Here is a 15,000-nt window from a genome sequence, read left to right on the forward strand (position 1 = left end):
TTTGGGTGGGGGAGTGTAGGGTGGTTGGGTGGGGAGTGTAGGGTGGTTGGGTGTGTGGGGATTTCAGGTGGGGGAGTGTAGGGTAGAGATATAGTTCTTACATAATACCTCTCCAGACCCAGTCAATATTACCCACCTGAATCACAAGCTGAGGGACACTGATAGTTTATCTTTCCAAAAAGATCAACCTCGGGCCTTCAATCCTCTCTCACATCATGGCTCATCAAAACACTGCTTTAAAAACAATGTCTCGCCGCAAGCCACTGTTTGAAAAAATACTATATTGCATCCGATATCATGACTATAGCTAGATGGCATCATGCTTTACTCTACTATGTGTTCCAGTAAATTATAAAAAAATAATTACTATTTAGGCTACTATACATTTCATATTAATGGAACTCGAGATATACTGCACCTGCAAAGACAATGTTCTCCATATCAGTTGCTTTCAGTATTCTCAATACTGAGTGTTATTCTTCATGTCAGGATTTTTTTAATTACAATTATGAATAAATTGTCGTAATCTCTCACTTGAAACACCAAATCTAAATGTTTGAGCCTATACTAAGACTTCAGGACTGGATATCTGACCGCAGGTCAGTGTTTAATACTAAGACCCCAGGTCAGTGTTTAATACAGACCCCAGGTCAGTGTTTAATACAGACCCCAGGTCAGTGTTTAATACTAAGACCACAGGTCAGTGTTTAATACAGACCCCAGGTCAGTGTTTAATACAGACCCCAGGTCAGTGTTTAATACAGACCCCAGGTCAGTATTTAATACTAAGACCCCAGGTCAGTGTTTAATACAGACCCCAGGTCAGTGTTTAATACTAAGACCCCAGGTCAGTGTTTAATACAGACCCCAGGTCAGTGTTTAATACAGACCCCAGGTCAGTGTTTAATACTAAGTCCCCAGGTCAGTGTTTAATACTAAGACCACAGGTCAGTGTTTAATACAGACCCCAGGTCAGTGTTTAATACAGACCCCAGGTCAGTGTTTAATACTAAGACCCCAGGTCAGTGTTTAATACTAAGACCCCAGGTCAGGGTTTAATACAGACCCCAGATCAGTGTTTAATACTAAGACCCCAGGTCAGTGTTTAATACAGACCCCAGGTCAGTGTTTCAAAAGCTGTTTGTTCTTTCAACTTATTTTAATGCTGTATTTGTTGAGGTATGCTACCGTGGTGGCGGTATTAATTAATGCATTGGATTATATGTCCAGAAGTCCAGTCCAGTCTTTAGCCTTCTATGAGCTGAGCCATGTTTAACTTGTTAAGCCTGATTATTAGTGTCTGATCACGACACAAACTCTTTTTAGAGATGGAATGTTAACTCACACACCTCCATGTTTCTCTCATTCGTGGTGCAGAGAATTAGCCCCCAGAGTTGACTTTATTGTAGAAAGGATAACCCCTGTATACAATTTTACCTCTGCACATAGGAACATGTATAGAAGACAAACAGTCTTTATCAAAACTTTATTCAACTTTATTAAAAACTAAGTTGGTAGCTAGGGTAAATAACAATAACAACAAGTTGAAAGTAAGCGGCTCATGCAGTAAACGGACGGACGGTGGTGTGTAGAGGTCCAGAACCTTGGCTGTACTGTGGCTCTGTGCCAAGGTGCACCAGTCAGACAGCTCCTAAGTTCCAACTCAGCAGTGAGGGCCCTTTAAAGAAAGCAGGTCCCCCCATTACTAGAGGGATGTAGAGATAATGTAGTGTGACACGCGTTATGTACACTGGGTCCTGGAGAAGACCGGCGCCAGGGACACTCGTGTCATAAGAGCCATTAATCTGGCTTTGTCATGTGTTATTGCAAATTAAAAGTAGCATGTTACACTTGGCAGCTATTGTTGCCAGCCAGGACAGAGCGTGGAGAGGAGAGGAGAGGAGAGAGAGAGGAGAGAGAGAGGAGAGAGAGAGAGAGGAGAGAGAGCGGAGAGGAGAGAGAGCGAGGACCTCTGGAGATGAGCTGTGTACTAAAGGGCCCCCTATTCCCTTTATAGTGCGGTACTTTTGATGAGGGCCTTGTAGTGCACTACATAGGGAATAGGATTCCCTTTGGGAGGAACCCATCGTGTCGTTGGTGACCATGGATGTCCTGTCTGCTGTCCATATATATGAGAATTTGCAATTCCGCAGAGAAAAGCTATTACCTCACAAATTAACATCCTAGTCTCCGTCTCCTCTCTCCCCTCCACACCCCAAACCCCCCCTCCCCAACCCGTCCAACCCTCCACCCGCATCCCCAACCCCCCCAACCCATCCAACCCTCCACCCGCATCCCCACTCCCCTCCACACCCCAAACCCCCCCTCCCCAACCCGTCCAACCCTCCACCCGCATCCCCACTCCCCTCCTATGGGCTGGCTACTGGAAAAGACAAAGGAAATAGCTCAAGGGTCTGAAATATTCTGTTCAATGACTGTAGGAATTATTGCCAAGAAGGAATTTGTATTGCAGCCTGTGGAATAGACCAAATGCTTTGGACCGATAGGGAACTGCTTTTGTTTGGTGATTGTTTTGTCACAGTATGTACCCTACCATAGTGTTAGAATGTTCTAGAATGGATGCAACATTAGCAGAGATATATTAGCATACTGTGGTGGAAATACAGATTGTTGAATTAACGTACATTATTAAGATACTGACTAACCGTTACGTACAACGGGTTGCTGACACCCATTCTATTGGGTGATTTAGCTGAAATCACCTGGACAGATACAGCTGAGAGGTTTCTTGAGGATACGGTATCTAGCTAATGGCCAATGAAGAGAATGATATCTCACCAAGTGTGTCCAGTCTTTTGAAACCATTTCACATCGCTATTCAAATACTACCCACAATATGGACAATCATAACTACCATTATGGGTGTTCTTCATTTCAATCACTTTCAAAAAATATTTCTGCATTGTCTGAAGCTTTTGTACAATGTGATAATAATAAAAAAGAGAAATTCCACAATAAGATAATCATTTCATATCATTCAAAGGTATAACAGACAGACAGACAGACAGACAGACAGACAGACAGACAGACAGACAGACAGACAGACAGACAGACAGACAGACAGACAGACAGACAGACAGACAGACAGACAGACAGACAGACAGACAGACAGACAGACAGACAGACAGACAGACAGACAGACAGACAGACAGACAGAGAGAGAGACAGAGAGAGAGACAGAGAGAGGGACAGAGACAGGGACAGGGACAGATGAATGATGGAGCACTAGGCCATGAATCCTGTTCACATCAGTGTTCTGTCAGCATCACCATCTGTTTGGGTGAGAGAGGGACTGTGCCCCAAATGGCACCATATTCCTTCTACATGGCACTACTTATGACCAGGGCCCATAGGGCATTTATATAGGGGATAGGGTGTCATTAGGGATGCATCCCAGGGAGAAGGGTGGATCAACAGAGGATCTCAGTTCAACAACATCAAGTCTGAGAGACAGGCGGTAACACACTGAACTGTAATGTGCTAAATCAATGAATAAAGCTGCTTAATTAATACCCAGGAACAGATCAATGAAGAGTGGTGTCAGGGACTTCCTGTACACCGTCACTGTACACCGTCTGTAGTTGGACCTACCGTTGTTGAACGTAATGTCGCTATGGATAAGATTGTGTGCTAAATGACTCAAATGTCAAATGAAGATAGTCACCGTTCAGACGATATGGAGTTGTCTTTCTGAGGCCAGCAGAGTGTATAGTGAGAGAATTGTCTTAGTTACACATATCTGTGTAAGTAGAAAGATATATTAAAGATATATGAAAGATATATTAAAGATATATTAAAGATATATGAAAGATATATTAAAGATATATTAAAGATATATGAAAGATATATGAAATATATATTAAAGATATATGAAAGATATATGAAAGATATATTAAAGATATATGAAAGATATATGAAAGATATATTAAATATATATGAAAGATATATGAAAGATATATTAAAGATATATGAAAGATATATGAAAGATATATGAAAGATATATTAAATATATATGAAAGATATATGAAAGATATATGAAAGATATATGAAAGATATATTAAATATATATGAAAGATATATGAAAGATATATTAAAGATATATGAAAGATATATGAAAGATATATTAAAGATATATTAAAGAGAGGCTATGCGGAGCATATGTGCACTAAATGTTGTAATATTTGATTCGGTTAACATTGCATTAACCAAAACGTTCAATTGAAATATGTATGTGTCAACGCTTACAATTTAATTTGAAATTAGTGTTAATTGGATTTAATTCAGGGTGTAAATTGAAGCTAGTTGTAGATGAGGGAGTGATATTACAAAAACAAACAGAATGCTAATGCAATGCTTGGGAAAGGGAATCACTAGCTAACGTATAGGTAATTAAATGTTGTTCAAACAACAACAACAGAAAGGCAAAAAGCCTATTCAGAAAAGAGGGGCCTTCAAGACCCTAAGGTGCCGTTTCACCTCCCTGTGCCTCCACTCAGGGCTAAACACAGACTGAACACAGGTTGAATTTGTCCATGAATAAGATACTATAACAATTACAAGCTTATATTTTGACGCCGTTGTTTTGGTCAATTCTTCACGAGCCATTCATGCCTATTGTATAATGACCGTCATAGCCAGAAGACATTAACTTCCTTCTTAAAGCTGAGGTTTGTAGTGGTTTTATTCTGACGTGTTTGGCAGACAGGTAGTCAGTGTAGTAAGGCAGACGGCCTCTCTCTCTGACTCCAGGCAGAGACAGAATTACGTCGGCTCAACCCCCTGCTAGGGGTCATGACCTTGGGGTGGCGAGCCCGCGGAGAGGAGTCTGTTTTATAGAGCTAGTGATGTGATCTGATAGTCTGGAGTCCTCTGCTCCCTCGTTACCGGAGTGTTAATACCCAGCCATGTCAAGATGAATACACTCAAGCCTGTCACTCACTGATCAATAACACAGACGCCATCACTATGGAGGATAAGGAGACACACCAACAAACAAAGACATTATCTATTATGACATAACAACATAAGTTATTAGTATCACTGGGGAGGATGTGGAGAAACAGAGACCAGTTGGTAGAGCGTGGCACTTGCAACACCAGGGTTGTGGGTTCAATTCCCACCGGGGACCAGTATGAAAATGTATTACCTCACTACTGGACGTCGCTCTGGATAAGAGCGTCTGCTAAATGACTACATGTAAACAAAGCCATTATGATTTCCAGGTTTACCGGCTAATGCTATGACATAATTAATAGCTAAAATGGTATGGAAAATGGCCCCCAAAACATATACAATATATCTTAGCAAATGTTATTTAGTATATGGCAGTATCAGATATTACAGCTAGCCTCCATTCCAAATGATGAACAAACAAGACGATGGTAACTGTAGACTACATAACAGCTAGCACGGAATGGGAAACACGCCCCCAAAAACATGTACCATATATCTTACAACATATGTTATTTGGTACTGTATACTTGTAGGATATGATGTCTTGCGGTGGCTTCAGTAGAAATATGAAATTTGGTATACGTGTCGTATTACATTGCTGGGTGGCTATGATACGCAGTAAAAACAAAATGGCTGTAATTTGTTTTTAGATACATCAAAAAATATTTCCTATTTACCTTTAAGAAATATAATTGTGATGGTTGAATTAACTTGTAAATGTCATCATGATGAAACAGAATTACTCTAGTTAACTAGCCTGGTAAAAACTAGACTGAATGCTGAGCTCACCATTGAGTTTAGCATTCAGTCTGGTTTAGCCAGGCTAGACTGAGGGTCTCCTTACCACCAGCTAGAACAACCTATTCCAGCAGACATGGGTGAGACAGTCAGGCCATAGGGCTCTGGTCAAAAGGAGTGCATTATATAGGGAATAAGGTGCATTTTGGGACACCGGTTTTTACAGAGATGTACTGGGCATTGTACTGGGCACGCGCTCCAGCAGGTATATTTCACTGGTCACCCCCAAAGCCAATTCCTACTTTGGCTGCCTTTCCAACCAGTTCTCTGCTGCCAATGACTGGAACGAATTGCAAAAATCACTGAAGCTGGAGACTCATATCTCCCTCACTAACTTTAAGCATCAGCTGTCAGAGCAGTTTACTGAGCATTGCACCTGTACACAGCCCATCTGTAAATAGCCCATCCAACTACCTCATCCCCATACTGTTATTTATTTATTTTGCTCCTTTGCACCCCAGTATCTCTACTTGCACATTCATCTTCTGCACATCTATCACTCCAGTGTTTAAATTGCTAAATTGTAATTATTTCTCCAATATGGCCTATTTATTGCCTTACCTCCCTTATCTTACCTCATTTGAACACACTGTACATGTTTCTATTGTGTTATTTGACTGTATGTTTGTTTATCCCATGTGTAACTCTGTGTTGTTGTTTGTGTCGCACTGCTTTGCTTTATCTTAGCCAGGTCACAGTTGTAAATGAAAACTTGATCAACTAGCCTACCTGGTTAAATAAAGGTGAAATAAATAAAATTAGAGTGAGGGTTTTTTACAGAGATGGACTGGGCATTAGAGTGAGGGGTTTTTACATAGATAGACTGGGCATTAGAGTGAGGGTTTTTACATAGATAGACTGGGCATTAGAGTGAGGGGTTTTTACAGAGATGGACTGGGCATTAGAGTGAGGGGTTTTTACATAGATAGACTGGGCATTAGAGTGAGGGGTTTTTACATAGATAGACTGGGCATTAGAGTGAGGGTTTTTACATAGATAGACTGGGCATTAGAGTGAGGGGTTTTTACAGAGATGGACTGGGCATTAGAGTGAGGGGTTTTACAGAGATGGACTGGGCATTAGAGTGAGGGTTTTTACATAGATAGACTGGGCATTAGAGTGAGGGGTTTTTACATAGATAGACTGGGCATTAGAGTGAGGGGTTTTTACATAGATAGACTGGGCATTAGAGTGAGGGGTTTTTACAGAGATGGACTGGGCATTAGAGTGAGGGGTTTTTACATAGATAGACTGGGCATTAGAGTGAGGGGTTTTTACATAGATAGACTGGGCATTAGAGTGAGGGGTTTTTACAGAGATGGACTGGGCATTAGAGTGAGGGGTTTTTACAGAGATAGACTGGGCATTAGAGTGAGGGGTTTTTACAGAGATGTACTGGGCATTAGAGTGAGGGGTTTTTACAGAGATAGACTGGGCATTAGAGTGAGGGGTTTTTACATAGATAGACTGGGCATTAGAGTGAGGGGTTTTACAGAGATGGACTGGGCATTAGAGTGAGGGGTTTTTACAGCGATAACCTGGGGATGGTTTGAGTGGGAACAACAGGTTAACCTGGGGATGGTTTGAGTGGGAACAACAGGTTAACCTGGGGATGGTTTGAGTGGGAACAACAGGTTAACCTGGGGATGGTTTGAGTGGGAACAACAGGTTAACCTGGGGATGGTTTGAGTGGGAACAACAGGTTAACCTGGGGATGGTTTGAGTGGGAACCACGGCCCATGTACTGTAGGTTGACCTGCGGGTGGTTTATCTTGTGTATGGGAAGTGTATTCCTCTGTGGTGAATGACTAATGTGAGGGTATTGATCATGGTATGTACTCTGGCCTAGCAGATGGAAAGTAATTAATGAGTCTATTTGCTTCCGAGGACCGAAGGGAACAGTTGAGGTTGATAAAGCGCCAACCGTTCAGCGGAGCTACGAGAGGCTGAGGCCCCCAGTGGAGCTGTCCAGAAATAATGCCAGATCAAAGATGTGATTAGATTTATCTATACTGAAAATCAGAAGAAAATAGCTGAACAGTGTAAAGTAGAAGTGATTTATGTTCTCCTGTGATCCCAACCGATCACACTATGTAAATAGAAAGATTTAGAAAATTATGAAAATAGAAAGATTTTACATATGTGTAAAATGAAATACATATACCATAATAGGTATTTTTTCACATAAATAGCTATTTTAATGTTTATTTAGAATGATTAGTTATCCAAATAATTTGTTTGAGGATATAGAATTATTGTAGTATGTTGGGCAGCAAATGGTAGTTACTTATTCACCACATGCACAGACCCCCCTCCCCTCCCCCAATCACGACACACACACACACACACACACACACACACACACACACACACACACACACACACACACACACACACACACACACACACACACACACACACACACACACACACACACACGACTCCCCCAGGGTCTCTTATATATCCCCTTGATGCGTTTTGCTCTTCTTGGGAGTGCAGGTTCATCCTCTGGCCCCAGTGAGAAAAGGTCAAGCGGCAGAATGGAATGGCAATAACCCTTCCAAATGGTACTATCAGGAGAGACATGATTGATCAATTGAATTCCATGGCAGAGAAAAATGTGGGATTAAGTAGAGTATTATACGCACATTGAGTTGAGGCATGATGTTCATTTCAAGTTCATTTCGGGCTCTCTCTTGCCACCAGACCAGGCAGGCAATCAATAGGGTCCCTCCTTGCATATCATATATCTCCGCTGCTCCCTCCAGAACCAACCAGAGAACATAATCTGCCGCAAATTTAGAATGACAGATTTGTAAGGGAGCTGAAGGCCTTTCTAGAGATCCACGGAGGAGGAGGCTGGAGACTGAGAGGCAGTAGCCAGAGTCGCTGCAGCCTGGGATGGGAATGGAGGGGTCCGGAGGGCTGGAAAAGTGGGGCTTTAAAGCATCACAGGGAAGCGCCAAAGGGAAAAGCTAAGGCATCCCTCTCCCTCTGTTTGGAGAATGGCATCCTGGGACTGGGAGATGATTGAACTAGACTGTACCAGTTTATTCATTCACAGCATATCTCTCTCTCTCTCTCTCTCTCTCTCTCTCTCTCTTCTCTCTCTCTCTCTCTCTCTCTCTCTCTCTCTTTCTCTTTCTCTTTCTCTTTCTCTCTCTTTCTCTGTCTGTCGTGTCTGTCTGCGGTCACAGCGGTGTTAGCTACCCAAATGAAACACTGCTACTCTGCCACTCTACTGAAAATGAAAGCAGTATTAAACTGTGGAAAAGGGAAATTGAGAAAGGAGAGAAGAAGGAGGGAAACCCCTGGAGCCTGGAATGAACATGGAATGAAAAAGCCACTGCAGTACTGTAGCGTTCATTAAAATACATGGGCTCCACCACTACAACAAGTATATATTTGCACTGATGGTAATCCATCAATTACCACAGGGGCTTTCACATCATGATGCTGGCTAATACTGTGTGTGGTAGTGGTAGTTTCCTCTACTGTCTGTCTGTGAAGAAACAATGCACTCAGTGGCTCACCACTAGCAGCATTAATATGACCTGTTTAAAATCTATCCTGACTGAATCTACCCTGACTGAATTTAACCTGACTGAACCTACCCTGACTGAATCTACCCTGACTGAATTTAACCTGACTGAACCTACCCTGACTGAATCTACCCTGACTGAATCTACCCTGACTGAATCTACCCTGACTGAATTTAACCTGACTGAATTTAACCTGACTGAACCTACCCTGACTGAATCTACCCTGACTGAACCTACCCTGACTGAATCTACCCTGACTGAATTTAACCTGACTGAACCTACCCTGACTGAATTTAACCTGACTGAACCTACCCTGACTGAATCTACCCTGACTGAATCAACCTTGACTGAATCAACTCTGACTTAATCAACCCTGACTGAATCTACCCTGACTGAATCTGCCCTGACTGAATCTACCCTGACTGAATCAACCTTGACTGAATCAACTCTGACTTAATCAACCCTGACTGAATCTACCCTGACTGAATCTGCCCTGACTGAATCTACCCTGACTGAATCAACCTTGACTGAATCAACTCTGACTTAATCAACCCTGACTGAATCTACCCTGACTGAATTTGCCCTGACTGAATCTACCCTGACTGAATCTACCCTGACTGAATCTACCCTGACTGAATCTGCTCTGACTGAAACTGCTCTGACTGAATCTGCCCTGACTGAATTTAACCTGACTGAATCTACCCTGACTGAATCTACCCCGACTGAATCTGCCCTGACTGAATCTGCCCTGACTGAATCTGCCCTGACGAATCTGCCCTGACGGAATCTACCCTGACGGAATCTACCCTGACTGAATCTGCCCTGACTGAATCTGCCCTGACTGAGTCTACCCTGACTGAATCTGCCATGACTGAATCTGCCATGACTGAATCTGCCCTGACTGAATCTACCCTGACTGAATCTACCCTGACTGAATCTACCCTTACTGAATCTACCCTTACTGAATCTACCCTGACTGAATCTACCCTGACTGAATCTACCCTGACTGAATCTACCCTTACTGAATCTACCCTTACTGAATCTACCCTGACTGAATCTACCTTGACTGAATCTACCCTGACTGAATCTACCTTGACTGAATCTACCCTGACTGAATCTACCCTGACTGAATCTGCTCTGTATGATTGAATATATCAGTAGTGCTTGAAGTGGACTCAAATAGATGCTTGGACTCATTTTGGGTGCCAGCATGTTTTATATGTAGGTCAAATCAAATCAACATTTATTCATCAGGTACAAAGGATACAGCGCGTGTACACGCGTGTAAACGGTACAGGATACAGCGGGTGTACACGCGTGTAAACGGTACAGGATACAGCGGGTGTACACGCGTGTAAACGGTACAGGATACAGCGGGTGTACACAGGTGTAAACGGTACAGGATACAGCGGGTGTACACGCGTGTAAACGGTACAGGATACAGCGGGTGTACACAGGTGTAAACGGTACAGGATACAGCAGGTATACACAGGTGTAAACGGTACGGGATACAGTGGGTGTACACGCGTGTAAACGGTACAGGATACAGTGGGTGCACACGCATGTAAATGGTACAGGATACAGCGGGTGTACACGCGTGTAAACGGTACAGTAAAACACTTACTTGCGTGTGCTGGTACTGATAATATAGAGCCAATATTCTATAAGAGGTGATGGAACATTTGAGTGCAGGCCCAACTCAAGCACTGAGTACTCTTATCCAAAGTTACCAGTAACACACAGTAATGATATAAACAAAAAGCCACAGGGGATCCAGCCAGCTTCCTACCGTACAGGGGCTTCAGTGACAGCCAGCTTCCTACCTTACAGGGGCTTCAGTGACAGCCAGCTTCCTACCTTAAAGAGACTTCAGTGACAGCCAGGTTCCTACCTTAAAGAGACTTCAGTGACAGCCAGCTTCCTACCTTACAGGGACTTCAGTGACAGCCAGCTTCCTACCTTACAGGGACTTCAGTGACAGCCAGCTTCCTACCTTACAGGGGCTTCAGACAACCAGCTTCCTACCATACAGGGGCTTCAGCCAGCCAGCTTCCTACCTTCCAGGGGCTTCCTGATTAGACTCTAGTGTTGTTGCTCTCTCTTCTTGTAGATGGTTCAGATGGGTCTGGCCCAAACACTGATTCTCAGGTTAGTGTGGACAGTTTACGGAAGCACCTGCGGGCCGATGCTTTCACTCAGCAGCAGCTGGAAGCTTTGGACCGGGTCTTTGAACGCCCGTCGTACCCCGACGTCTTCCCAACCTCGGACCACATCAAACCAGAACAGGTTAGTTACGTCTTGTTGTTTGTCACCATCACCAGTAATCCACCTGTATTGCACCACGTCACCCCTTCCATTCCTTCCCAGTTTCCTCCAGCTGTACAACCATGATATTGTTGTTGCTGTTTTTCTGGTTGTTTATTTTATTTTAGCATTGTTGTTGCTGCTCCAAACGTAGTTTTCTCTGAAACTCAACATATTTTTATTCACTTTTTGTGCTGAGAGATTCTGCTATTTTATTTAGTTGGCCCAGAGGGCCCCGAAGGAGCACGCCATCTGAGCAATATATATATATATACACCTGCTCCACGCAGCTCTCAAAATAAAATGCCCACAAATGTATAGGCTGGTAAACCAGTCATTCCAGTGTTTTAGAAAACAGCATGTAAAATGCTGTAGGGATTTCAGGGAAAACTCCCACGTCGTATTGATCTTGGGATGAAAAAACACCACATTCCTTGGATCCCCTATAATTGAGAATAACAGAAAGGCAACATGCAATTAATCAATATCTCTATTTTTCTCTATTTTTGCTGTTGTGTTATTTGACTTTGTGTTTCTCCTTTTGCACCTGTTATTTCTGTTATAGTTCTGTGTCATTCTTCAAAAATGTTATTATTGAAACAGTGTATGAAGCCACTTTCAGTTGTCAGATTTATCATGGAAATGTTTTTATAAATTGTAAACATAGAAAAGGGGCTTTCTTGATTTATTTCCACACACCTGGGTGTATATATAGGATATTCTAATGCGTCTTGCTTTTGATGTCAACACCACAAACACCCACCATCTATCCATCCTCATTTACCAAATGAAGACCCCTTCTGTAACCACCACCCTGCCCCCAACCAAAAGAAACCACAATAACTAGACCCTTATATGTTGACATACTACCTTTCTTCTTATTAAAACCTCTCTGAGGCTTATTACAATGGATAACCTTTATTTACTTTCATTAGACTATTAAACAACAAGAGACTATTAATTTGTACCCGTATAAAACTACAAGTCTTTAAGGGGGGACCCATAAAAGAGCTAAAGCAATGGGCCTAATTGAGTTCATTTTAATTTCTCTCCGATCGCGGCGAATTACGTAGGTAATAAATCAGTAGGACAGGACTCACCTCCAGAAGAGAGCCTAATTTGGAGCTAATTACCAAACTGATTTCTACTGGAAGATCAATACCAAAACGAATTGGAAATGACTTGCAATCACAGAGAGCTTCAGAGAGAGTATTAAAGAAGAAGAAGAGAGGGAAAGGAGGCAGGGTTCAAAAGAAAAAGAGACCAGTAGGAACAATAATGGAATAGAGACCAGTAGAACAATAATGGAAATGAGACCAGTAGAACAATAATGGAATAGAGACCAGTAGAACAATAATGGAAATGAGAACAGTAGAACAATAATGGAAATGAGAACAGTAGAACAATAATGGAAAAGAGAACAGTAGAACAATAATGGAAATGAGAACAGTAGAACAATAATGGAATAGAGACCAGTAGAACAATAATGGAAATGAGAACAGTAGAACAATAATGGAATATGAGAACAGTAGAACAATAATGGAAAAGAGAACAGTAGAACAATAATGGAAATGAGAACAGTAGAACAATAATGGAAATGAGACCAGTAGAACAATAATGGAAATGAGACCAGTAGAACAATAATGGAAATGAGACCAGTAGAACAATAATGGAAATGAGAACAGTAGAACAATAATGGAAATGAGACCAGTAGAACAATAATGGAAATGAGACCAGTAGAACAATAATGGAAATGAGAACAGTAGAACAATAATGGAAATGAGAACAGTAGAACAATAATGGAAATGAGACCAGTAGAACAATAATGGAAATGAGAACAGTAGAACAATAATGGAAATGAGAACAGTAGAACAATAATGGAAATGATGTGACGGGAACAGAAAAATCTGTTTTAATTGAATATAGTATTAATCAGAGGATTTTCTCCTTTCATGGACCTCTCTTTCACTTGTCGTTGTTCCCCTTTCTCCTCATTGGTCAATGTGTCCCTATTAGCCGGGGTCTGGGTGCTGGTTGGAAGGCCATTAAAAACACCATTCTGGAGATGCAGAACTAAATAGATTCAACCCTCCCACACTTCTGCTAGCCATTTGGTCATCCTTTTCAAATCTATCTTTTCTTTTGTTTTTTTTCCCTTCGTCTCCCCCGTCTTCGAGCCCGTCCTTTATCTGCATGATAAAACGCCTGTTTGACGTCTAAAGCCTTCAAGAATAGAGGAAAACATCCGACATTGTCCCCGTGAACAGTTGTAGCAGACAATTAGAGTTTATCTGGGATAGAAGCAGACAAGAGTGGGGTCACAGGCTCACAGGCGTCCCCTTTGGGACCGCAGCCCTGCGAGCCACTCAGACACACACTGGGCTTTTTTTTGGACAAACATTGTCGACACACAGTCTCCGGAAGTCTGATCTCATTATAAAACACACACTAACATCTGCCATGACCGTCTCAAACTATCCACCACCGTACAAAGGAAGTACTTTCTGTGGGTGTACACAGTGTCTCTATAGTAATGTATTGTAGTCCAAACTAAATACATAGAAAATACATCATGGTCGATATAAAACAAAGTCATTTTCTCACTATGATAAAACATATATAAATAGAATGGAGAAAAAACGTATTTCTTTCAATTTGATATTCATTTTGTATATGGTAACACGGAACAGTGTAACTTACAGTATATGACAACCTATTTATAGTCACTGATGATGAACCAATGAAACGTTAAAGGGTTGTGGGGAAGCTTATTTAAAAAAAAAAAAATTCAGAATTTTAAAAAGCCAAAAGGTGAATAGTGTCCTGTTTGAACCAGGGCCACATGGCGTGTCTGTGTACGTCCCAAATGTAATCTTATACCCTGTGCAGTGCACTACTTCTGGTCCAAAGCAGTGCGCTGTAGTAGGGAATAGGGCACCATTGGGGACAGTGGCGTGGTAACCAAGCAGAGCTGTTTTCTCCCTTGGCTGATCAGGACTCCTGGCTGCAGTCAAGCACAAAGGACCAGATGACGGCTTGGCTTTTCTAGATCCCACTTCCTCTCAGACAAAACCAAAATACATGAATGATATGCTTGAACTCCCACCCTCACTGCTGCAGCTTGAAAATAGTGAACTCACACACACACACACACACACACACACACACACACACACACACACACACACACACACACACACACACACACACACACACACACACACAAATATGCATGCACACACTTACACGCAACTACACACACACCCAAAACCCAACCCAGACACCCACACCCCACACACACACACACTCACACATAGACACCCTAAGATTCACGGAGAGACAGTATTTGACTCTGTAAGCATGGTTTTGGTAGCTAATGTTG

General features: G+C 42.1%; 1 protein-coding gene across 2 annotated transcripts in view; it reads left to right on the forward strand.

The window, feature by feature from the left end:
• LOC106598011 (paired box protein Pax-2a) overlaps nt 1-15,000 on the forward strand; it is a 103,701-nt gene that overhangs the window by 14,311 nt on the left and 74,390 nt on the right. For both annotated transcript variants that reach the window (XM_082964965.1, XM_082964966.1), the window contains exon 6: nt 11,425-11,600. In XM_082964965.1, the coding sequence (XP_082821091.1) occupies nt 11,425-11,600 (176 nt within the window). The remainder of the gene's footprint in view (nt 1-11,424; nt 11,601-15,000) is intronic.

The sequence above is a fragment of the Salmo salar genome, chromosome 18 (genome assembly GCF_965601325.2).
Source record: "Salmo salar chromosome 18, fSalSal1, whole genome shotgun sequence".
NCBI classification, from domain to species: Eukaryota; Metazoa; Chordata; class Actinopteri; order Salmoniformes; family Salmonidae; genus Salmo; species Salmo salar.